The 25530-nt window shown below is 36.5% G+C and overlaps 4 protein-coding genes across 6 annotated transcripts; 3 read left to right on the forward strand and 1 right to left on the reverse strand.

Moving 5' to 3' along the window:
• Window positions 1–244: 244 nt before the first annotated feature.
• Window positions 245–6406, reverse strand: LOC140770908 (sucrose-phosphatase 2-like). 2 transcript variants are annotated; one of them, XM_073112237.1, is made up of 8 exons: window positions 6046–6406; window positions 5667–5966; window positions 5403–5504; window positions 5105–5299; window positions 4724–5014; window positions 4225–4411; window positions 715–761; window positions 245–608 (listed from the first exon to the last, which is right to left on the reverse strand). In XM_073112237.1, exons 1-8 carry the CDS (start codon window positions 6103–6105, stop codon window positions 594–596), a joined length of 1197 nt encoding a protein of 398 aa, XP_072968338.1. In that variant the 5' UTR covers window positions 6106–6406; the 3' UTR covers window positions 245–593. The 2 variants fall into 2 exon arrangements, with proteins under 2 accessions (XP_072968338.1, XP_072968337.1); XM_073112236.1 differs by having other exon boundaries at window positions 247–621.
• Window positions 6407–8530: 2124 nt separating this feature from the next.
• LOC140770907 (rho GTPase-activating protein 2-like) lies at window positions 8531–11103 on the forward strand. Its single transcript, XM_073112235.1, has 5 exons — window positions 8531–9010; window positions 9273–9393; window positions 9487–9606; window positions 10086–10316; window positions 10390–11103. Exons 1-5 carry the CDS (start codon window positions 8688–8690, stop codon window positions 10930–10932), a joined length of 1338 nt encoding a protein of 445 aa, XP_072968336.1. The 5' UTR covers window positions 8531–8687; the 3' UTR covers window positions 10933–11103.
• A 297-nt stretch (window positions 11104–11400) lies between these two features.
• LOC140771300 (phenylalanine--tRNA ligase, chloroplastic/mitochondrial) lies at window positions 11401–21509 on the forward strand. Of its 2 annotated transcripts, XM_073112781.1 has the most exons (10): window positions 11401–11734; window positions 11952–12145; window positions 15120–15326; window positions 15408–15525; window positions 15640–15716; window positions 16244–16423; window positions 17092–17136; window positions 19297–19401; window positions 21036–21149; window positions 21233–21509. In XM_073112781.1, exons 1-10 carry the CDS (start codon window positions 11479–11481, stop codon window positions 21281–21283), a joined length of 1347 nt encoding a protein of 448 aa, XP_072968882.1. In that variant the 5' UTR covers window positions 11401–11478; the 3' UTR covers window positions 21284–21509. The 2 variants fall into 2 exon arrangements, with proteins under 2 accessions (XP_072968882.1, XP_072968883.1); XM_073112782.1 differs by lacking the exon at window positions 11401–11734 and having other exon boundaries at window positions 12004–12145; window positions 15095–15326.
• Window positions 21510–22802: 1293 nt separating this feature from the next.
• Window positions 22803–25316, forward strand: LOC140769512 (uncharacterized; the record flags this gene model as incomplete). Its single annotated transcript, XM_073110220.1, has 2 exons — window positions 22803–22962; window positions 24883–25316. Coding segments are annotated over 2 exons (285 nt in total), but the record flags the coding sequence as incomplete, so codon positions are not given.
• Between the last annotated feature and the right edge of the window lie 214 nt (window positions 25317–25530).

A 25530-nucleotide genomic window follows, 5' to 3' on the forward strand; every position in this document is an offset into this window, starting at 1 on the left:
TTTGACTCATTTATTTTAAAAATTAATTTAAATCGAGTTTATTTCTTGAGCTCATCAAAATATATTGATTTAAAAGTGAGGAGAGTGTTAGAATATAAAAAACGAGAGAAGTATTAATTTTTAAAGTAATTGATAAGTTAATAGAGAAATGCATGAAGTCCCAAAGAGGATAACCTACAATATTTGTCTGCCTGCCCTCATTGATGACAAGAAAAATGGCAAAGGCTATCACTTTCTCAAACTTCATTAGTAACCCACTGTGAGGAATATATTAAATGAAAAAGGGCATACATTTGCTTCTTGTCCAACAAAAAAAAGCAATGTTTATTGATGATGTCTTGCTTGATTATTATCACAGATTTACTAAAATATACCAAGTATATACATCCAAAATGACCCAGAAGGCCAAAAATTCATGGATCAATTCGAATTGATGATCCCAAAACAGAAATTATCTCAAATCCATAAGACTTATTCTGTGGTACACAAGCAAAATTTCACTGCTACTTGCATATGGAGATGGACAGCTTACAAGCTCAGGCCATGATTATCCCTTGCCTCGTATCCTTCAAGCCATGTCTGGTGGACATGCATCAAGAGAAGGCAACCTGGGTTCTCAGGCTAAAACATACATGAATCAGACTTCTTAATTCACATGTTAGAGAACCTGGCATGATGAAGGACAAAAGGACAAAATTGTCGCAAATAGCTCACCTCTGAGTTCAGAAGAACTGTAGTGAGACAACATTTCCACACTCCATCTGCAACAAAAGCCTTCATAAGCGAAAGTACCGCAAATTTGGAGGGTAAAGATATCAAGTTCATAAAGAGCTGCAAGGCACCTAAAGACTAAGATATCTTGCCAACGTTTAAGAATGGAAACCGCTTGAATTCCTTGTCTATCTTTTAACAACAAAATAACTGTCATGGTTTCGAAACAGAGGACAACGGTGTACCAGCATGAAACTATATATACATTTGTGGGTATGCAAGTACAGTGAACTGCTCATGATATAACAAGATCAAAGTAATATTGCTTCTTATCAAAACATCACTGTACTTGTGGCTCCTAAAGTTGATACAACAATGGAGCTAATCAGCATAACTAAGCTATTTCAACAGCTCAAACTCTAAAAGAATTAAATAGTTAAGCATGTTATACTAGTTTGGCCTTGGTATAAGATTGCTATAACTAGCCCTAGAAACCTACTCAAAATGAAATTTTTAAAACTATGAACTCCGAGTAATATATCCAGATCACACAATGTATGAGGCATGGCATTCTTTAGACTTCCTATCTTCCCATGAAATGAGACCAACATGCAGAAAGAGAGAGAACTACACCACTATCATCTTCTCTATCTCCAAACCGGGAAACTGCAACAATTCCTCCACAAATTGTAATTGGAGTGAGCTAGTATGTATCAAGATGATCTATCAGCCCTTATATATTTCTAGACTTGTTTTTACCATATGTAAGTAGAAGCATAATAGTGGAACATAGTAATCTACTGGACATTAATTAATACAGACTTCATTTTGTAGATTTGGACAATGAATATTTTGACTCCATGGTGAAAAATTCAGACTTTTAATATACTTCATGACACTTCATCAGTAAATGATAGTATCATTTCAATTGTATGTGTTTTTTAAACAATTTACTCTTCAGGTCTGTAAAAGTAAATAGCAATTAATAAAATAAAAAAAGGTTTATCATTTTTCAATGCATATAGGTATCATCATCATTAGTTCTCTCTCAGTATGGAGTTAAATTCTATATAGTTTATTTGCAAATTCTTTAAATGTTGAAGATCCATAAACTTGCATATGTACATGCTGATCAGGGTGGTGGCCACAAATTATAACTTAAGAATTTGGTTTCAATTGTAAGCTTCAATATAAAAGCAAACTAAAATTAAATCCATTTTATTTCCAGAAAAGTTCAATCCCAAAATATTATGATACTCACCACAACAAACACGTCTAAGAATAAGATCCAGCAACGGGTTAAAAATCAAACCCAATTATGGTTTAAATTTAAGGTCCAACATGAACTTGAAGAAAGATCCAAGTCAACTCAGCAAAGAACAGCTGGGATGATGAATTGTCAAAAAGGAGTGGTTAAAATATTCAAGGTTCTGAAAAGACTGTAGGTGGTAGGGCGGGAAGTGAGATGGTTGGACCAACATACAAACTTGTTGCTGCACCTAGTATAGTAGCAACAGCAATTGTTGCTGCACCTGGAATAGTGGCAACAATAGTTGTTGCTGCCGCAAGAAGAACATTTACTACAGCCTTCCGAATGCTGTTGCTCCATAAAAGCATGCAACACCTAAAACCATCCTAATCCAGTCAAAATGCAGGTTTTACATTACATATTGACACCTAAAAACATCCTACTCTAGTCAATACAAAGGTTTTCTATTACACATTGCTAACAATAACAAGAACTAGGATTACCCACTTAATAAGAATTAAGAATCCTTTGTAACTCAAAGGGTCAGTGAGTCTAGGTGCCTAAATTGAAAGGAGCCTTATATTACTTTATACTAGTTCTGGTAAGAGGTAGGAAATCATTTAATCACCTGGTGCCCAGTACCCTACTGGTTTCCTAGACTTAAATTGACATAGGAGCCCGCCTAACAGATAAACAGAGCACCTTACTAGCTGCCCCACCCAGGGTGGCTGACTTGAAACCTGTAAATAGTTCTGAAAGCAATGGGTAATTAAGCAGAGAGAATGAGCAGCCAAATGACAACAAAGACATATGAAAGAAGCAGCTACCTTACATCATGGAGTATATATAAATGCCATCATAAAGAAAGTTAACCAGTTGAAGTATGTAATTATTCTATTCAACCAATCAATCAGAAGGCTTATTTTCTCTAGTTGAGCATTCTTTGGAGAGGGAATAAAAGAAGCTCAGACAGTAGAAGAAAGAGAAGTGTTGGAGCAGGAAGAGTTAAAAGAAAGGGAGACGAGAAAAGAAAGTTAAGAAGGGATGAGGCATAACTTCTTACACAAACTCTTTATACTTTCTTTTTCTCATAGGACCATGAATGCGGCCATGGCCCACCATAACTCAAGTAATGTAGTCATCAGGTGACCAATCTGTTAGCCACTTAAACCTTTAGAACCTGTCCTTTAATATTTATTTAGAATGAAATTCAATAATAGCCTATGATTAGCAATCTTCAATCCAGATGTCAGAATCTCATGTTGCCTAATTGATCGTGATTATGAGATCACAGATCTTTCATTGTCAACTATCTCTCACTCAGGGATATAGCAAATTACAACATAAAGAATAACAAAATCCAAAAGTACATCACTTGTCCTCTTATTAAAGTGCATATACTTTGCAAATAGTATGCAATGATGCAGTGTGGCATTTCCCAGGATAGAAGAAAGCGATCCATGTAATCCACATGTAAGGATTATGTATACTTGTATAGTATATACCTCCATGCAGTCTCTTAGAATAAATATTGAAGAATGGGAAGGAGACTTGCAATAGCATTTTGCAAGTAATATTCTAGCATTGGCTATTGCTTATCTTAGCTGGTTGTGGTACCCTCTATGCAGTAGGACAAGAAAGGCTTAATGACAAGAACCTAGCGGGATAGTGCCAACCTCAAACCTATTTCATCATAAAATTTGGGACACATCCGAGGTGAATTTCTAGTCCTGGTATAGTCCATTGCCAATAGTGAATTGGCAAGAAGAAAGGAATTACCAAGACCAAGACCAAGACCTGATAAACCTGAATTCAAAGTTCAGAATCATCACAAGAAGTCCCAGCATAAGAAATTTAAGAAGGCATAATTATGTATTTGTTCTATTGAATCAATCAACAAAAGCCCTAAGAAATTTAACCAAGGAACGAGCATATGTTTTACTCTCTAAACATTTATCCTATTTGAAGCGAGCTTGTAAAGCACAAACTCCACAGTGCCACAAGTTAAGGATGCAAAGGTCAAGCGAAATGACAATAAAACCTCACAAGCATAAGATACTTTTCTAATGCACTTCAGGAATGGAAAACACAGACACCCATTATTGTCAATATACTATAGATTTAATTAAGGCTTCAGGAAACTTAACAACCTATCATTTATGATAGATGATAATAACAACATAAATGCCACTATGACTGGAAAAATCAATTGAAAGGTAAATGAAACAAAAATATCTGTTGGTGCTAGCATTGATAAAACTCACCATCCAATTCCCACTTATCAAACTTCACCAGCCAAGCTCCTGAAGCAATCTGTGAAGTGGAAAGTCTATCCACCCACACCCGGAAATCTTTTCCTTTCTTATCACCATAGAGTGGTCCAAATGCATCTATGACTTCATGAAGTGAATGCTCAACTCCAGAAGGATGAACAAGGACGCCAGTTGGATGCTACAAAAAATAGATAGTCAATAATTAGTGAATGATGAAAGAGAAGGAATGAAAAACTATTCAAAAAGATTCTGCATTGCAGCTACAATTCATAATCAAAGCCATTTGATGTTAGAACAATCAGATTTCTTTTTCTTTAAAAGAAAAGGATAGCACAGAGATTTATTATTCTATTATATAAGTGTCCAACTGGAAAGAGCAAATAAGAAAATCCATTAAGAACCCCCTTCTTTGGAGTCAAGTAATAGTCCTTAAAAAAAACCATGCTAACACGAGAAGTAAAAAAGCTTGATAGAATAACATGGCACTCACAGTGATACTTTTCAAACTCTGCATAACAAATTCAGACTTCTCAACTTCAGCCCGTCGCCACCTCTCATAGAGCATATAAAACTTAACTATTTCATGTGCAGGCTTGACATTGTCCCCTTCTGGAGGAGAGAAATCGACAACATCTCTTGGGGAGATATTAGTACCCAGTTTAAAGTGTCCAATAGCTTGGATAATACCAGCAGCGCACCTTTCCGTTGCATGAATTATCTTAGGGTTATTCTTGGCATTCTCTGCATGCCATTGCAATAATTCCTCTTGGGCATTGCTGACCTGAAAACAGGTAACTTTTTTCAAATATTAGTGGAAGTAGATACTAGCAAGTACCCACATAAGACAACAACAAACTTCTTTTCTACAAACCATGACACCATGAACATCAGGAATGCTGAATAGTTCTGCGTCATTGCCGGAATCACCACAAACAAGAGTATTGATAGGCAGCTTTCCATCTGCCTTGAACTTTCCGAGCAAATAAGCAAGAGCTTGCCCTTTGCCAGCACCTTGCGGTAGTACATCAAGATCCTGGCCACCGCTATAAATTATCTTCACATCTAACTGATCGAAAAACAAAACCAAGACAGCAATTAGGCGAAAAAAAAGGGGAACTTTTAGGCTGCAAGATTAAATTCCAATTTCATCCGCCCCGTAGTCATCTTACCCCACGCTTTTCCAAACTCTCCTCAAGTGATTTTTTAATTTCTTGAGCTTGCGCCTTGTCGACATTAAAGCTAACTTTGTGTGGCCGCTGCTCCGTCTCAGACTGCACAAGATATAAATATACTCTGCAATTTATTTCCAAAACAGACCACACACATAATATGATTGCAAGATCTCTTTTTTTATATATACCCTCGATAAAGCTTATTTACGAGAAAAAAAGAACACTTTGATTTGAGTTAATTATAAGAACATCAAATTTCACCTGAAATGTTAATTGTGGGAACTTGGCAGTCTCCTCAAGCACAACGGCCCTGTTCCATTTGCGATCCAAAAACTTCTCCCAACCATCGTCCCGCACCATGGCCTCGCCGTACGTGATCTCCGTTCCAACCGACATGATGGTGATGTCCGGCGTCAGCATCGGCTTCTCCTTCCTCAACTGCTTGTATAGCGTCGGCGATCTACCGGTCGAGAAGACCAGCAACGAATCATTGCGATAGTGGGACTCCCACAGAGCATTGAATCTAAGCAGAGATATGTTCTCGGGATCGCGGTGATCGACCTGTAAAAAGATTTCTTTTTCACGCAACGCAACTCGAATTCCATTTATTCGGTGGATTTGTGAGGGAAACAGATAGTACCATCGTGTAATCGAGATCGGAGACGATCATGAGACGAGCGGGACCGTCAAGCCGATTCATGATTGGTTAATAATATTAAGCGAGAGTGATCGGAGAAGAGATTTAAAGGAGGAGAATGGGATGAGTGGGTACGCTTTACGATGGGGGGAGAGGACAAAAGGGCAATAAATACAGAGGAAGAAGAGGAGGAGGAGCGGAAGGTGTTCGATTCCTTGGCGCTTCTTTTGTAAACCTGGAACTGAATAACTTCTTCTCTACTTTCTTTTTCTTTTCCCTGGAGGGAATTATGCTTGGAATCAAGGAATGTGCCTTGGCCCTTGGGACGACGAGATCAGAATCAGGTGCGGCCGGCATCGGTTTCTGTAGTTCTGTGTACATGGACCTGCAATTAAATTATATGAAGAAAATTCCTATAAGTTTATATAAATGGTTGACCTGAAAAATAATTTATATTTAAAAATTACTATCTCAAATAAAATACATCTAATTTTATATTTAAGTTTTATAATGTTATTATATGCGGTAAACAAATTTAGGAGGAAGGTTTATTTCTTTACTCAAATAATTCACCTCTCAAATATACTATCTAAAAGGTTTATTTTTTTTACATGTCGACTTGAAACAAAATCCAAACAAGTGGAAGGAAGTCATTCAGGGGTGCTAGCATAATGGTGATTTGCAAGGGGTAAATCTTTATTTCTGGGCCACTATAAGAGTGCTTAGTGTTAGCCCTCCTGGAGAAAGTCTTCAAAACTGGATCAGGTTGGATAGAGGCCAACCAAGTTGGATCAACAGTGTTAAGGTGGTCAAGAATGGGCCGAGATCGGTGAGAGAGATTGAGAAAGAGTTGGAAGATTTAGTGATATCTATCCTCACACTACCTAAGATGAATCTCGACCATTTTATCTCGTCCATTGATTCTGCAGCCAGTGGTTTGCCCACATAAGAAGTTAGCGGAGGGATCGAGATAGGTATTCCAACGGCAGGCCATCGAATTGGATCCAAAACTCATTGAGATGAAAGCACCATTCCTTAATAGAAGAATTGGGTTTGAAGTGGGCGAAAGTAAAGAGGTCACAGTTAAATGTCTATGACGAACCATACTAAACTCTCCATTTATCTTGTTCCTTCTCAAAGGAAACAAGAAAAACATTCTTCGAGATGTCCAGAAAATCCATGGCGTCTTCGGGGTAGCAAGCTTTAGTCGTGACGACAATCTACCAAAAGGTTTGTAGGGTCTATCCATCATGATTAGTTTGCCTATCACCTAGAGGCTAGGGCATCTGGTGGCAAATCCATAGATGGTCCTTGAGGAGGCTGGAGAACCTAGAGAGCAACTCTTTGTCTACAACCATTTGAGAAGAAAAAAATAACAATAGAGGGACGAGAGAGAGAATAAGAGAAGAGTGGGAGAAGGGAAGAAGAGAGGGAAACAGAGACGGAAGGAGAGATAAGAAGCTCTCAGAGTATGAAAAATATTAAGGAATTATGTTCGAAAGAGACTTATTTTCTTTACGATTATATTAGGTGGTTAACTTTATACTCACATATTAGTGTATATTTTATGAGCATGGCTAATAACTATGTTGCTCACTCTCTTTCTCTAGTTTAGCCACGATCACAAAAACCCTTGTAAAATGTGGTCCAATCCATTGTTGGATTGGAATTGTATTGCTCGAGCTCAATAAAAGCTTCTACTCTACGGATCTATTCTAAAAAATATAACTGGGTTCGACGTTTAACATTCGGTGTTCATATTAAGTTCATAAATATAGAAACAATAATCTAAACTCCAATGCAACAAACGTTTCTTGAGATGCGTTAAAAGAGTCAAACTAGCTTAAATGGTGGTGTCAAAATATTATTTTCCAACATTACGAACCTTATTTGAGGCAGAGACAAAGGAAGAAGCCAAAGTGAAGCCATTGGAAAATTATGGTTGGATATCAAACGTCCGTCCGTCCAACTTTGGTCCACAAGACTCCAATGAATTATTAGTCAACTAGGTTTACGATAAGATTAGTAAAACTCCAATCGGTAATTAAAGAACTTTCCCAAACTCTCCGCCTCACCGTTGATTTTAACAACCGACGGCGGAGATTAAACCTAGGGACACGGTCGGCGTGAGAACGCGAGCCGACGCTTTGGCAGCCGTGCGCTCGGGAGGATTAGATGCTTCGATGATGCTTTGGTTTCTGCCAACCATTCCCCCTCTATTTACCAAGTTGCCATCATAATATTCTTAGATAAAAGAAGTCATATGGCTCATTCTATTGTCTAATATGCCCTTCCAAATTCAGCTATAGAGAGGTTTAATAGAAGGGCAGAAGTGACAGTTTGAACTAAATAATAGTTTCTCTCTCGTGGGCCCGCAATAAAGTAGACGTTGGATTTTGAATTGGGTACGACTACCAGCAGACACTAGCAGTTTTGAACTCACTCCATGCTTCAAGTCCACATTCAAATAGATCACACAAAACTCAACCTTTGAATTTAAGGAGACCTACCCATCTTAACTCTTCTCTCACACACACTCTCTCCTTGGACTCTTTATGATCTTTTCCAAGATCTAGAAAGTGAGAGATAAAGGAAGAGTTTTTAGTGCTTTTGTGAAAGTGTGGGGGAAAAAGAGGTAGAGAGAGATGACAGGGGTGGTGTTGGTGTCAAATGGATGCAGGGGAGATCAAGGACGAGGAGGAGGAGGTGAAGTGAAGAGAGCACGAGGTGAGGAGGAGAGGCAGAACCAGATTGCGTTGCTCATTGCGGCAATCAGGAGGTCAATTGTGTCTTGCAGAATGGATCAGCACGGCGAGGAGGAGGCGATGGCGGCGCAGGAGAGCATGGAGATCGGGTGGCCGACTGACGTCCGCCATGTCGCGCACGTCACGTTCGATCGGTTGAATGGATTTCTCGGTCTCCCGGTGGAGTTTGAGCTTGAAGTCCCATGCCGAGTGCCGAGTGCCAGGTAGTGTGCTTCCTAGTTTTCCAATTTGCTTTCTTGGGTTCTTTCAAGATTTGAATTTGATCAGTTCTTCTCTCTAAGTTGACAATTTAGTATGAATATTATCTCTGAATTTCGAGTTATTTAGTTTGGACCCCAGAGATTATATAGTTCATCTACTTAAAAATCACATCAATCATCATGAGTTCTTGCTGAGATATCGTGCATATCATTTGCATCTCTGTTTGTTGTCATGGCTAAAAAATTGCAGCTTCTTTTGCCGCAGTGCCAGTGTTTTCGGAGTCTCGGCCGAGTCGATGCAGTGCAGCTATGATTCGAAGGGCAACTCCATCCCCACTATCCTCTTGCTCATGCAGGAGAGGTTATATGCACAAGGAGGTCTAAAGGTAGTAAACCTCTTGTCACCCAATATGGATGTGCCTGTTTAGGTGCTAGGTTGTGTCACATAATACTCAATTATGATTTGTTTGGATTCACAGGCAGAAGGGATATTTCGTATAAATCCGGAGAACAACAAAGAGGAATATGTCAGGGATCAGCTGAACAAGGGCATTGTGCCTGACGACATCGATGTTCACTGTCTCGCAGGCCTGATAAAGGTATCTGTATGATTAATAGTGGTAATGATACAGATAAAGCTATCAATCTGATGGCATTGCAGGTTGTCTGTAAGATAGGAAGGCCATTAGTATACAGTGAATTGTACTACTAAGTTAACTCAAATCAATATTCTGACATAGACATTGCTATTGACATTACGATTCAGATCTTAGGATTCTTTTCTACTTTAGAGATACAAAAATATACAGTGTTTGATCAACTAAATCGTCAATATCATCACTTGCTTTTTAGTGAGCTTGTGAATTATACTGCAGAATTAGATGGTTGAGTTGCACTTAATTGATTAGTAATTTCACCTGAAAGCACAGAGGTTGCAGATTCATGACACTTTCAGATAAACATTAGCTTGGATGTAAATTTGCATGGTGCTTCAAACAACAACAGATCTTTCTCATTAATTAATGATGCGTCAAGCAAATCATGATTACTATCTTCTTTTTTTTACCATGGTGATTAGGCCTGGTTCAGAGAACTTCCAGAGGGTGTCCTTGATGGCCTCTCTCCTGAACAAGTTCTTGAATGCAACACTGAAGAGGAATGCGTGGAACTCGTGAAGCTGCTTCTTCCAACACAAGCAGCACTCCTCAACTGGGCTATTGAGCTCATGGCCGACGTCGTTGAAGAAGAAGAGACGAACAAGATGAATGCACGAAATATAGCCATGGTCTTCGCCCCTAACATGACTCAGGTACTTCCTTCAGATCACTTTGCAAGCATTGCTACTCGTTGTTGCCATCTCATACCATTATTCTCCCGACCAGATGTCAGATCCTTTGACAGCACTTATGCATGCCGTTCAAGTCATGAACTTGCTCAAGAATCTAATTCTGAAAACGCTTCGAGAGCGTGAAGAGACCGTCACAGAAGCTTATTCACCATTCTCAACTTCATCTAACAAAGTAGATAATGAGGATGACGAGATAGAAACGAGTGGTGAATCAAACAGACATATTTTAGGTGATTATCGCGCGCATTATACTAGTTATGTTACTGAAGACGACGAAGATTCTCTTAAAGACATCGAGGAATGCTTCTTGAGGCAATTGGATTGGAAGGGAGAAGATGGTGAAGCACAAGAATTAAGCTGGTCTGACTACAATGTTAGTTCCTGTCTCTCATTATCAGAGAGCAACCAGGGTAGCTCAAGGTCCACTAACCAAATGGATTCAGAGGCAAGCATTAAAAAAGACCAAGGAGCTGAGGTGAAGATTCAGTTGAAACAAATAGGAAAGATCAAGCCAATGGAAACAATTAGGAGGTACAACAACGTCAAGAAAAGAGGACCCTTTTATTTGCCAGGATGAGTGAGTGGATTTTATTATTGTCATTATTGTTCAGTATAATTGTACTTGGATTCTTGTTGGGTCCTTGTCAACATGGGGTTGAGAGTAGCTTGTTTAATGGGACTTAGTGATTCATTACTTTGTTCAGCTTAGGCTGTACTAATGTCGTTTGTTTTTGATTAATGAACAGCTTCTAAGACCCAAACTTTTTGGAATTTAATTGCATTTGAGTTTTTGATTTATAATAATAAACTAAAAAGGGAAAGAAAAATTAAAGATAAAATGATCATTTTATTATTATTAATATTTTTTTCATTAACACTATGAGAAGACAACTATTCCCATCTTTAATTCCATGAGTGTGGTGTGGTATGGTATGATACCGAGTTATTGTTGAAGGGTTAAAATTGTAATTAGACTTTAAGGTAATTACCTGGATCTCCCTTCCGTTCTTATGTGCGACTCTTCGTTTCTACGGCTAATCTTTTCTCCTGAGAGAGACTTCGCAATCCTCAGCCAAAACCCAAACCCCCTTCTTCCTTTTAACCTCTCAGTACTCGAAGCTAAATGCTTATCCACACTCGCTTTGCTCGCGCTCTCTCCACCAATCCCGCGCTCCACATGGCTTCTTCTCTCCCCCACCCCCATCTCCTCAGACCGCCCTCCTCTCACCTCCGATCACATCTCCTCTCCCCTTTCTCCTCTCGCTTCCTCTCCTTCTCCTCCTCCCCCTCAGCTACTGTTCCCAACCCATCTACCAAGAATTTCAAGACCGCTACTGCCGCCCTCCTTGAAATCGGCGGTGTCAAGATCGCCAAGGAAGGTACTTTCTTCCTTATTGCTGCAGAAGATTGGATTTTGTTAAGTGGGTCATGTTGGTTTTTTTTTAATTCTTTTGTCTTTGTGGAATTTTTGGTCGTTAGGCTCTTATTCTTGTAAAAGATTAGATTTTGTTATATGGATCGTCTCTTTTTTCTTTTTTTTTTAATAATTTGTTTGCATTTCGTTGCATTTCGTGGGATTTTTCGTTGGTGGTTTAGATGTGGTGAAGGAGGACGATCCCACGAACAATGTGCCGGATACGATTTATTCGAAAATTGGGTTGCAGCTTCACCGGAGGGATAGCCACCCGCTTGGGATTCTGAAGAATGCCATTTATGATTACTTTGATACGAGCTACTCAGCCAAGTTTGTTAAGTTTGATGACCTTTGCCCCATTGTTTCCGTCAAAGAGGTATGTCATGACTGTAGTTTTTTTGCATTTGTCATGTTAACATCTATAATATAATCAAACTTTCCAATTTGCACATATGCTTTTGGATTTCCTTTTTGAGGTGAATTCTCGTTGGAATGTTACAGTTATATAAAATGATGAAGTGTTTAGTGCTTCTAGCTGCTTCTATGATGGTGCTAAATCAAAATTACTACTCAAGTCGATTTACCTTACATCATAATGAAAGTGATACTGTGCCTTTATTAACTTTTGTTCTTCTGACCCTGTTATCAATTCTTTAATAAGTGTATGATTGCTAAAAGTTGACATCACAAACTTATTATGTCATAATGTGGTTTGTTTCTCTTGTAATGTCTCCATTTGCCAAATGCCACGCAAGGTTGTCCTAAAAAAACAAAACAAAACAAAAAATAAATCAAATTTTCTTACTTAATTGACTCCATCATAATCATAAAGGGAAGACCTCAGTGGTTTGGGCAAAAGGAGGAAAGAGGGGATGAGAGGTAGTATGGGAGTTAACAGAGACATGAAAGAACACAACCACCCATTGCAAATAGAGAAGGGAATATATATATGTAAGCCAAGGGCAAAGGACGGTTGGAATGAAAAAGAAGGGAAAAGGAAAACTCACTAACCCTAGCTGCAAGGAGGAATAAGTGGGGAACTGTCCACACGGTTGAAAAAGAAGCCTCTTTTGTTGCTTGGTGCATAGAATTGTATTTTCTTTTAGTTTCAATTTGGATGCTGCTACATAAGTAGGTGTTTGGTGTCCTATTTTGGTTATGTTCAATTAGATTTGGAACAGAACACTTAGGTTTCCCTTTCTATGGAATTTCAAATTTAGGTATCGTAGTTTTACTTGATATGAAGATTCTGAATGAAAATTTGTTGATTTCTATGGTTAGAGAGCTGAGTGATAAAAAATGAATATGTCTGTACTTCTCATTGTTTGTTGCCTGGGGAAAGGCGGTGGGAGGAGGAAATGGGAGTTATATTGAAGTACTAGAAGTGAAACAAGACAAAATCATTTCAACTCTTCTACAAATGCTTTATATATGGCAAGAAATGACATGGTTTATTTTATCCACCAAAGCAAATGTCTTTAGTTTGGATTTTCTGCTCTTATGAATATCATTCTATATGATCTAATAATGGATAATAGTTTGGAATAAGGCAATCTAAAACTGAGAGTTTTAGTAAATTGTGGCATCAAAATGGAGAAGAATCTTTCTTTAATGGACAAAAAAATACCTAAAAGGGTATCCCACTGCAGGAGGCTAGATAAGAGCACATATGCTCTTCTAGTAAGCTTCTAGCATTCTCAATCAGATGACAGTAGTGGTATTTTCAATTGTTCTCACTTTTTTCTTCATTGATATGTAGCATTTCTCACACCACATGAGTCAAATAAAGGAACAAGTCAATAGACTAAAGACCTCTTGGTTGATTGTCCTTGTTATTGTTGTTGTTCATGTAGTGGTTTCTCTTGATATTGATTTCAATCTTTAAAGCATGGATACTTTGTTTACCGATCCGTATCGGTATTCGATATGTATTGAACATTAATTCAGCTCAATACAAATCAAATGCGGCTAGAGGAGTACCTGACTTTAAAAAAGTAATTTTAATTTTTTGATACAACTCTACTATGGCGAGATATGGCTCCAATGCATTTTTAAGTTATTTGGGGTCTAGGGTCAGCTATGTAACAAAAATGGGTCTTGACTAGGGGTGAAAACAGATTGGATACGGATACGGATCGAATATGGATGAGATAGTGCTCGATCGACATTCGGATCCATATTTTTTGTTCGGATATGGATTTGGATACGAATATTTGACGGATATAAAGGGATATAGATAAGCGATGGCGGTGGAGAGCCAGAGAGGTGATGTAATGGAGGAGTTGAAGACTAAGGGTGGTGATTTTGGGATTTCGACGGAGGAGTTGCCGAGCATAGATGTAGTAGAAGACTAGGAGTTGATGGCAATTACAGTGCTTTCGTCGGATGAGTAGCCACTAGCTGAGCGTAGAAGGGTTTTGGAGGTGGCGGATTAAGAGGTACGAGAAAGAGATGGTTGGTAGGGTTAGTGTTGATGTTAGTGAGTCCGGTAGGCATGTAATGGGTAGGGTTGCTAGATTGGGTATTCTGGTTAGGTAACTTAATTATTTATATTCTGCGGTTAAATGTATATCTGATATCTGAATCTGAATTCGGCAAAATAGTTTATACCTGTATCTATATCCGAATTCGAGGTTTTTTTTTTCTAAAAGTCTTCATATTTGTATCAATATCCGGATCGGATAGGATTTTTTATCTGTATCTGATCCGATTTGAGTTGGATAGCGGGTCGGGTCGAACTTAACCCGACCTGTTTTTACCCCTAGTCTCGACCTATTAAGCAATTAACTGACCTATTAACAATTAACTAAAATAAAGTGAAAAGGGAGCTCTATTCATAATATTATGCTTTGATACTCTTCACTACCTAAATCTTATGCTTTGATGTTTAATTTTACAAGTCTTTTCATAGTTGAGCTCACGAATAGTACTGTTGTACATTAGTTTTATTATTTGTATTTTCCCTGTCTATGTTAGAATTGATGTCAATCTGTAATATGAGAAACTTAAGTTTTTCTAATGATGGAACTTATTTAGTACATAATGCATGAACTTATTTTGTGTATTATCTAAGGACGTAACATGGGTTTTTCTATATTTTTTTGAGAATGATATGCAATTTTTACCATATGTTATATCAGTAGGTAGTAGGTTAAAAATATATTTTTTATTAATTTATTTATTGTCATATCTCTATCCTATTTTTTAATAAGTCGCCATATCTCCATATCAGTATCATTGTATACTCTCATATCCCCTATCTGTATCCGTGCTTTATAATTTCCTTTAATGGATCCTGAAGTTTGGTTAATCATGTTCTTCACAGTGACTGTGAAATGCTACTATTGCAGAATTTTGATGATGTATTGGTTCCTGCTGATCATGTAAGCAGGAGTTATAATGATACATACTATGTTGATTCACAAAGAGTCTTGAGGTGTCATACAAGTGCTCACCAGGCAGAGCTTCTAAGGAAAGGTCACACCCATATTCTTGTTACTGGGGATGTTTATCGTAGGGATTCCATTGACTCAACTCATTATCCAGTCTTCCATCAGGTTTTCATTTATAAATTATGTAAAGTATGATAAGCATAATTTTTTTTTTCCTTTCTGCTTTTTAAGTGCTGTCACATACAGATGGAAGGACTTCGTCTCTTCTCTTCAGATGAATGGTTAGGTTCTGGCATGGATGGAACATCCTATGCAGCCACGGATCTTAAAAAGTTGCTGGAGGGTTTGGCAAAGCATCTATTTGGTACATTTGTTTTACTAGAAAATTAGTTTGTCAGATTGTGGTAATGATAGCTTTACCACCATTAGTTTAGAATATATTAATCTAACCACTTAACATGATGTTCTTTATGTGTAGGAACTGTGGAGATGCGCTGGGTTGACACTTACTTTCCATTCACAAATCCTTCTTTTGAACTGGAAATATATTTTCAGGTTTTCCTTATTCTTCTCAGCTTATAATGTTATTAATCACAATTATGTGGTTTTCCTTTTAAGTGCAATTTCATTTCTTTTGGTTTTCTCCTGTTCAATTGGTTCATCATAAAAAATATTTTGACTACCTTCCTGATCTGTCTATCAATTCCATAATTTTCTATGGAAGTGCTTTTAGGTTTCAAGTCACTAATATCAGCTTTTGCTCTGCGGCTACATCTCCAACTGCACTTGTCCAGAATTGTACGCTAATTTATACACCACACAGTTAGGTCCAGGTTCACACTATCCTGCCTGTTGGTAGTTTGTGTTCAGGTGGTGATGCAACTTTAAGTGGGATTTTCTTTTCTGTAACGACCTAATTTCATAGTTTCACTAAATTATGTACTATTCCTTTTTTCTATGACTATTATATTTGTCTTTATTTCTCTCAACTATTCCTTGTGTTAATTCTGAACTTCTCATAAGATTTTCTTTGGTTCTGCAAAATCTAATATCTTATTTGTGAATCTCTATTACTGTTACAGGAGAAATGGATGGAAGTGTTGGGATGTGGAGTGACTGAGCAGGAGATTCTAGGGAGAAATGGTAGACCGGATCATGTTGCATGGGCTTTTGGACTTGGACTGGAACGTCTAGCAATGGTCCTCTTTGATATACCAGATATTCGACTTTTCTGGACAAATGATCAACGATTTACATCACAGGTACATATTAATTGACTCGTGCTGTTAGAGTTCCTATGTGATTGCCAGTGCTAGTTAACTTTTCCTCAAGTTCACATGTTGTAGTATTTTTCATCCAAAATGGAACAATTTGAGCCAAAATTTGTCAATAACCAAGGTCAGAACTCATTATTGAAGGATGAAACCAGCAAATTTTTTTTTTTCTTACTTTTGACTTTAGTTTGCAACTGCTATCGACAACCAATCCATTTCTGCTCAGATGTGCCACTTCCTTCGAGGGGTCCAAACCAAAAACAAGCAGACAATGAAAAGGAAACTTTGAATCATACAAAGTATTCACAGATTTCAGTGTGTGTAAGGCAAAAAAGCAATTAAAAATGTCATTGAGAAGAACTATCATTACATCCTTGGTTACTTCGGACTTTAAAGGGTTTATCTTGTTGATACAAAAGAATCTTGATTTGTCTTGTACTCTTGTGTAGACAACTAGACATAGTCTTAAATCAATTATCAGTTAGCTGTTCATTCATGTTTTCATGCTACCATCTGCCAACAAAAATGCTAACAATGTAAAATATCTCTAAGTGTACTGTGAGAAATTAGATTTCTTTTGTGTCCTCACTTTTCATGCTACCATCTTCATTTCGTCATCAAGTATTTACTAGTTACTATATTTCCATTTCATACAGTTCTCAGAGGGCAAGCTTGGTGTCAAATTTAAGCCATTTTCAAAGGTAAATTGTGAGCTTATTATTTCATTTATATTGAAAAAAAGTCTCCAGCATGTAGTAACAAGTTCCATCACATGAATGTTTAGTATAGGTCATTTCTAATTATGAAATAAATTTAGGTTGCAAATGAATAAAAGTTTGTCTGTAGCTTATGGGCATGAACAGCCATGGAACTAAGTTCTTTCCTGTAGAACTTAAAAGCCATAATATCATGTTAATAGAGAACATGCTATCTTGTTTTCTGTATGTAGCTTACGCACATGAACAACAGTTGTGGACCTGTCTTCCCTGTGGAACATAAAAGCCCATTATATCACATTAATAGACAACATGCAATCTCATGAACAATGTAACCAAAAGATATTAACAGGTGCACCGATATACTTGATCTATTAAATTCCAAATTCATGATTTCATAATTAAAGTTAGATAATATTCATCCCAAGATATGTTCAACATCAAGGCTAACAATAGTTTTATAGCTAATCTTAGCAAACTAAACCCTAGCTGAGGTGATGACATAGTTGGTCACCTCTAAAAATTATAATCTCTCTTTAGAATAAGAGTCTTGTATCACTATCAATTAAAAAAATTATAAAATACCTAGAAGATCATAAGATATGTTCAACATAAATTATTATAACCATCCCAAGATATGTTCAACTTCGAGCCTAACACTAGTTTTGTAACTAATCTTAGCAACTAAATCGTAATTGAGGTCACGACATAGTTAGTTACTTGGTCACCTCTGAAAAACTATAATCTCTCTTTAGAGTAAGGGAGTCCTACACTAATACTAATTAAAAAAATTATAAAACACTTAGAAGATTGTACCACATATTATCAATATTATATTGTGGAAAATAAATTGTGGAAGGACAATCACAAACACAAGAATTTTTATGTGAAAAACTCCTAAACCTAAGTAAAAATCTATGGATCATTTTCAAAATTGAACCAATAACTAAATAATTGTAGCAGTTATAAGATGGACTTAGAAACTGCCCACCACTATCTACGATTATATCTGTAAGGTCTTGCTTACTTGAATCCACAATGTATTGCTTCCTATAGTTGATTTTTAATCTTAGTAACCCTCGAGGTTGATACTTTCGTCTTAATCAAGATTCCTAATTTTGGACAATCCTAATTAGGATCGGCTGAAAGAAATTAGGATTGTTCATAGTTGATCCTGATGCCACCTTGAAACCAGTCTGTTGATTCGCCGATACCCGGTTTGAATTGGATTAATTTCGGATCCTAATCACAGTCCTGATATTTGGAACCTTGGTCACTATGACTCTTGAGACAATATTTCAAGATCTAAAGATGGAATTGGTAGAAATCTATTCAATGCCTTTTGTCACATATCCTTCCAAAGACGTAATGTAATCTCTTTTATACCTTTACCTCATAGTCCTAAATCCTAATAGTCATCAAAGAATCTCTACAAAATAAGTAAAAAACCACATAATTCATGCATGCGTGCAAACGCCAATAGTTGCATTCGAACACCCAATGCCAAAAATCATTTTTCCTCGATTTTGTTCCTAGATTGGTTAGAACCAACTTTTTTTTAACTCTTATGCATCAAAAAAATCTCAAGACTTTTTTTGGTTTGAGCCACTTTTAAAATGGTTAGAACCACTTTCAGAGCATATGTTTTTCCTTGAATATTTTCATAGACCATCATAAAATTTGTGCATATGCTCATAAAAAATTTCTAGACATTTTTACATATTTAAAATATTTTGAAACACATAACCAATTACAAAGACCTTACAACCTCTTTTGAGTTTACTCCTATTGCTCCTCAGTCCTCATGCTTACCAGCAATGTTAAAATCAGAGCTATGTTGGTCAGTCAAAAGTCATGTCAATGCTTAGAACATATGTAAGGTGAAACACTAGGGGGTAAGCTTAACTGTTATACGAACAGAACTTACATATAAATTAGATTTCTCAATAGACACCAATGCAAGTATGATTCATCTTTTCCAAAGTCTAGGATGTTGATGGACGAATAAGATGTATTCTAATTCCATAGAGAAAGTTTATCAATATATATAGGAACATTAAGAAGAAATAGCTTCATATTTGTTTAGCTCTTGATAACTTGATATCTGTTTTGTTAATTTTGTGATAATATGATGTTCGTTTACAGTTTCCTCCCTGCTATAAGGATATGAGTTTCTGGATCAGCGATGCATTTACCGAGAATAATTTATGTGAAGTTGTTCGAGGAATTGCTGGAGATCTTGTTGAAGAGGTTTGTTCTGCCCCCTCATTGTTGTCATTTTGTTCTGCACAAGCAAATCATAGTTGAATCTTTTGGTCCATAGATGTCCCCTTTTCTGTAAACATTTAATTTGTAGAGAAAAATAATCTTACAATCCGATGAGGTTAGATGTACTATTCTCTGACATGCTCCCTTCATGAAAGATCTTGGAGTACCTGTACCTACTCTAAACTTTGCAGAAATTTTTTTTCAGAGACAGAAAAAAGTTTCTCCAGTTGTTCCTGAGACTTGAATGTGAACTATCTGCTAGCTTGCATATTTTGTCACATGCAGACCAACAGAAAAATTTATACACATCTAGTAACAAATTCCAGAATTTGCTATCCAGATTTGAAGTTATTACTGAAATAAGCCTCTCTTGAACAGCAATTGATTGTTTCTAACATTTATCATTTATGTATCCTGTATTTTGTTTATCTTTAGGATTGTGTATTAGGCTGATGCTATAGATTATTTAACTTCGATCATAGGGATCATTTTCTGGTTGCATAGCTTCGTAGTAATTCTGTCAAGCTTCTGCATAGTTTCCTTCTGATTGAGCCAACATTTGTTAGTCATTCATTCTACTAAAAATTCTTCAACCCTTGGTCCTCAAGGTGGGGAAGAGGACCAAACGGAATCATAGTGGTTGGGAAAGAGATCCTGCAGAGAAGAAAATTGGGATTTTCTTCCGACAATTTAAAAGGCAAAAATGGGGGCAAAGTCAAAGAACCAGATCATTATGTTCCTTGCCTGTTGTCGGAGAACTGATCATTAATGGTGAATCTTAGCGTTATCAATTCTGGCTGGTTGAGAAGTTTGCTATGAATCTTCATCCACTAGTTCTTAGGAAGTAAAAGGAAAATTCCTTATTTTGTTGGTATATCTGCGCTAAATAGCAGAATAATTTGATTACTCTCCATCTGCAAATTTCAGAGAAGCTTTCTATGATATTTACCATGTGTTCCTACATACATTAACCATGCTGTCTAAATATTTAAGGATCTGACACGGTATCTATTCAGGGTAAACCTGTATATTATTGTTGTCAATTCTGCTTTTCTAGTTCACATATCATTTGTTGCTTTTGTGAAATTTTCTTTTTTTGCCTCTATCCTAACTTATTTTGCTTGTCCAAGTTTGTTAGTTTACCGAGTACCAAAGTTTCATCAAATCCTTTACAGAAAATCACTGCAACAAATTCCTGTGAATCATATCTTTTGACCATTCTACAGTTTCACACGGTCTCTGGCTTTCCGCTTCCATTAAATTTTTCACTGCATCCTTTTTTTTCTTGCAAATTGCTATAAAATCCTTTCATGCATCTCTTGATTAAATTACCAGTCAGGAGCTCAGTGCATATATCTTGGGCGTTGGCCAACTTGCCCACTTGTTAAATATCATCCAAACGGCCAAACCTCGGTGCTTTAAACTGCTAGTGTATTCTTCTGACATGGAATTTCTGATGATAACTATTACCTTTTATGTCCTCACTTATGATTAGGACATCCCTTTGGACAACTCTGAGTTAGTAATACTTATGAAAAAAAAAATTGTAATGTTAATTGAACAGAATATCTGTGATTTGCATCATCTGAATTCTGAAATCATTTGTTGGCCTGCAGGTACAGTTGATCGATAATTTCACAAACAAGAAGGGTATGACCAGCCACTGTTATAGAATAGCATATAGGTCAATGGAACGTTCTCTTACAGACGAAGAAATAAACCAACTCCAGGTTTAAATATTTATCTTAACAAACTGTTCCAAATCAATGATCTTAAGTTCTTAATTTCTGACCAATGTACTTTTTGCTTGCAGTGGAATGTTAGAGAAGCTGTGCAGGACAAACTCAAGGTTGTATTGAGATAAGAATGCAGTCCAGGAGGAACCAATTTTGTCATTGTTTACTCTACTATATTCATAAATTATACATTAAGTTGCAGAGAAGACTGCAGGTTACAATGTATCATTCTTCTCTATTGTTTAACAGACTAAATTAAAAAACATAAGGGGACTAATTTGATAAGATATGTTTGTTCAAAGGAGAAAAAGATGAAAGTTAACTTTGCAGCAGTGTAAGCATATGTGGTTTCAAGTACTAAATCTTTTGACTGGTCATCACAAAGCATATGTTTGTGGATTTGGATTTTTCTTCTAGGATTTAGTTATCTGACTCAATGCTGATCCTTTTATTGAAATAGACTTGCCTGGCTAACATTTCACTCCCAGTGGTTCTTGCTACTGCACAGAGTGGACTAAATATTTGGAGACAGGTTAGAGGTTGTAAATTTCTACTTAGAAACACAAAATACTCTTTAGTTTTCAACTAACTATGCTCAAAGTGACTACCTTAGCCAACTACTTTCTAGGAAAATATTCTTGCACCAAGCTAGTTTTGATTAACTGGATGCCTCTTCTGCACTGCAGATGAAGCTGTTGTTCTGAAAATTGGAACAATATTTCATTTTTGGAATATATAGATCATGAGCTTTGTAGGTTAATTATAAAGTAGACAAAAGAGATTGACTCTCTTTAATATATAAGTTGGAGAATAGTAAGCCCAAGGTATATACTGTAGTGAAATTTTGTTAAATTCGTTAAAAAATTAATTTATTAGCCCATGTTCTTTATAGTGTGATTATAGTGTGGCATTATCTTGCAAATCATCCATGGTGCGAAAATATTTGACCTTATAAAACTTTTAAGAGGATTTTACAGATCACACTCAATATTTTTTTTTATCTATTTTGTGATTCACGCCCCATATTTAAAAAATTTATAATCTGACCGCTTATTATTTTTATAATTTATATTTAGCACTCCATTTTAATTTAAACGATACTAAAAAAAAGAATATTTCATTATAATATATAAAATAATTTATAAATATCTAAGTTATCTCTGTTTTTTTTTCATCCTCTTTTTCTCTTCTAAAAAATATAGAAGAAAAAGAAGAGCAAGAGAGGGGAAGATTGAGGAAATATGGTGGCGATCAAGATAGCAACAATGAAGCAGATAGGGGGGAAGATGATGAACGAATATAAAAAATAAGAGAGAATGGTAGGAGTATTTTAGTAACCGGATCAATGTTAGTCATAATAGTGTTAGAGTATTAAATTATAGGGGAATGGAGGGGTTGGATTTTAAAATCCTCAAAAACGGTATGTGAATCATAAAATAGAGTAAATATAGGGTGTGATTTATAAAACTCCCCAAATTTTAAACATTTTTTCAACTTCTAACTATTTTTGTGATAAATCTAAAATGTAGGGGGTGATATGAAAAAGAAAACCGAACAACTTTCTTGATGGAGGCCTTATCTGTAGAGAAAATTAGGCCTAATTAGTTCTGGCTCGGTGTTGAAGGCTGACCACAGCTGCCTTCCTGACTCGGCTCGTATTGCTTGCTTCGCCTCGTCAAATTTGCTCCCCAGTATACGCAATTCGATGCTATCGAAATGAGATTTCTTGGTTGGTACCTCAAGATCGCGGCCGGTTCGGCTTTGGTGGGAGCTTCAATGGAGCTCTTCATGATCCACACCGGTTTCTGTGTGAGATCCTTCCATTTCTATAATCTTCTCAAATATCATGCAATTGCACTTACTTTTTCGAATTAGGATGTGGGTTTTTAATGGGATTAAATGTCTACTCTACGATTGCAATCTCTATGACTAGCTTTAGTTGTAGACAGTGTTAATTGCTTATAGGCAATGCCCACAATCTGTTTGTTTATATGTGTGACTGAGGATAGGACAGGTGGAAGTTCCAAGCACATTCGTAGCCAAATCCATCAAGAAATTGTTGTGATAGTTCCCACTAAGAGTGTCATATTGAGATTTGGAAGTCGACCCAGAGAGGCTGTTTCTGCAATAAATTCATAAGTCAAAGACTTTACTGTTCTTTACCCTATATAAGCAGTTGGGTGATGGGTTTGAACAAATAGTCTGTTGGATGTGAGCAGATTGACAGGAGAATGCTAATGGACTAATTGGGGTTTAAAGGGTTAGTTGCCTGTATACAACTACGGTTTCTGACCAACAGGAAATTGCATTTTTTATGCGACTATTTAAGAGAAAAAGATACTGAATTTTTTATTGCTCAATAGATGATAATATAGATTTATATTGAAAAATTTATAGGCTTCATTGTTTTTGTGAATTTTAGAAAGTATAGATCAATCGAAGGTGACATAATATCTGAGATAGATTTGATCACAAATATACATCATGAGTATAAGTATCTCTCTTTTTTGCATTTCGTTCCAAAGGAACAACATTATTGTTGCCACTTGCCAAAATGCAAACCCTTTGCCATCCAAACCTTGCAGTTCATTTTAAAGACATCTTTAGCACTTACACAGTCATCTGTCCCTCCAACCTGTTTTCTTGTGTCATTACTGTGGACCTGTGGCATTCATCATATGAATAGTTTTTTAACGGCTCACTTTAATCTTAAAATTGAATTAAAGATTCTGAGACCTGTGAGATATTTGGACCAGTAATCGATAAGAGAATACATTAGCATGGATCTATAGTAGGCTGGCTGGTCCAGTAGTGCTTCCAAGGATGCATAGTTTGAGTTTTGGTTTTGGCTTGGTTAGAAAACAAAACATTTCAGTCTGTTTCCATGGGTTTTGGTTCTAGTTTCGTTGTATTTCTTTCGGAGTTCCTTTCATAAATAGTCTTTTTTTCTAATGCATCACACATGATCTAATGGCATTTGAGTAATGCAGTAGATAATGAGTTAGATACAAGTTGGATCCAAGTCAGATCCAGGTTCGAATTTAATATATACATTAAAAAAATTGTTATTATGGTTGTTTTAGTTGGATGCTGGTTTCAAAGGACAGTTTCGGATCAGATAGGATTGAAACACAAAATGTTTCGGTGAAACATCTAAGTTTCTGGTGAAACTTCAAATTATATTTAGATCCATTAGCTATGAAGCAGCAGGACTAGAATATTTCTATACAATTATGTAATGGATAGTCATGACAGCTCTTGGAGTTGCTTAATCTGCCTTAGGAGTCAGCCTAGAGTGTCTAGGATGATTGCCAAGTTGGTGAGTTTCTACAAGTTTTTTGATTAGTTGATAGCTCTTTTTTTCCCTTCATCATTTTCCTGGGATGCTTTGACTGGCTGTTTTTTGGGGCATAGACAATGGTCAGGCCCTAGCTATAGTCCTATCTATTGACTTGAATATTTGAAACCATTTTCCAGTGATGCCAATCTTAAATTTACATGGAATCTATTTTTTATTATAAAACTTACAGAAATTTGATAAAAGATCACCTTCCAATTATGAGCCACCAAGGATAAGACTGGTCAGTGACCAATGGCTTTTTTTGCAGTTTACATTGGTGTGTGTTTTATTTGTTAGCTTCTAAAGACAACCTTATGATCCTCCTACCAATGTTTTCAAACTTAACATAAAACATATGCATGAATTCACTAATCTTCTGTTCTTCAGATGATAAGGTAACTGTTCTCGAGTCAGAGAAGAGAGCCTGGGAGAACACTCCAGAAGCTCAAGCTATCAGAGAAGCCCTAAATCCCTGGAGAAAACAAGACGAAGAAGCAAGGAAATCCTCATAGTCTCAAGAGTATCTGAAATCTGAACCCTAATTAATCAACACCATGCAATTAGGGATCTTTACACAATTATAAAGAGACGAAAATTCAATTTGTAGAATGAACATTTGAGCTTATAGGTTTTGTTGCATTTCTTAAACCGATGTATCCACAAGATAAATTGCACGCTGAGGGATAACTGAAATGCTCTTGATTTGTATCTTGGTATTTGAGTCTGTTTAATAGATATATATATGCTTGCTATAATTGTTCAGAGTTTTAATGACAAATTTCCGGTTTGAATGTGAATCACTTTTTGTTAATTACAGAGAATTAACTGGTTACATTCTGCAAATCAGTTGTCAGATTAATATTACTGGAGGAAAGAGGATGTTCATTTGAAAATTTTCTAGCGGGTAATGTATTCTATTGGCTTCTGTTGTCATACAATTTCTTCTATATCGGTTCTGTTTTCTATCATTTACTAGTAATATTTGTGTAGAATAGTTTTCTCCCTTAAATTGTATGCAAGCATCCCTGCACATAT

Source organism: Typha angustifolia, chromosome 11 (genome assembly GCF_048772165.1).
Source record: "Typha angustifolia cultivar Huaian chromosome 11, ASM4877216v1, whole genome shotgun sequence".
NCBI lineage: Eukaryota > Viridiplantae > Streptophyta > Magnoliopsida > Poales > Typhaceae > Typha > Typha angustifolia.

Excerpts from the sequence above, each read along its gene's own strand:
- LOC140770908 (XM_073112236.1), bottom strand. The coding sequence starts at position 6,105 with ATGAATCGGCTTGACGGTCCCGCTCGTCTCATGATCGTCTCCGATCTC. Across the intron at positions 5,967-6,045 it reads CCGATCTCGATTACACGATG|GTCGATCACCGCGATCCCGA; the intron begins GTACTATCTGTT and ends ATCTTTTTACAG. Across the intron at positions 4,412-4,723 it reads AGAGTTTGAAAAGTATCACT|CATCCAACTGGCGTCCTTGT; the intron begins GTGAGTGCCATG and ends TATTTTTTGTAG.
- LOC140770907 (XM_073112235.1), top strand. The coding sequence starts at position 8,688 with ATGACAGGGGTGGTGTTGGTGTCAAATGGATGCAGGGGAGATCAAGGA. Across the intron at positions 9,011-9,272 it reads TGCCGAGTGCCGAGTGCCAG|TGCCAGTGTTTTCGGAGTCT; the intron begins GTAGTGTGCTTC and ends CTTTTGCCGCAG. Across the intron at positions 9,607-10,085 it reads GTCTCGCAGGCCTGATAAAG|GCCTGGTTCAGAGAACTTCC; the intron begins GTATCTGTATGA and ends CATGGTGATTAG.
- LOC140771300 (XM_073112781.1), top strand. The coding sequence starts at position 11,479 with ATGCTTATCCACACTCGCTTTGCTCGCGCTCTCTCCACCAATCCCGCG. Across the intron at positions 11,735-11,951 it reads TGTCAAGATCGCCAAGGAAG|ATGTGGTGAAGGAGGACGAT; the intron begins GTACTTTCTTCC and ends TTGGTGGTTTAG. Across the intron at positions 15,526-15,639 it reads TTTGGCAAAGCATCTATTTG|GAACTGTGGAGATGCGCTGG; the intron begins GTACATTTGTTT and ends CTTTATGTGTAG.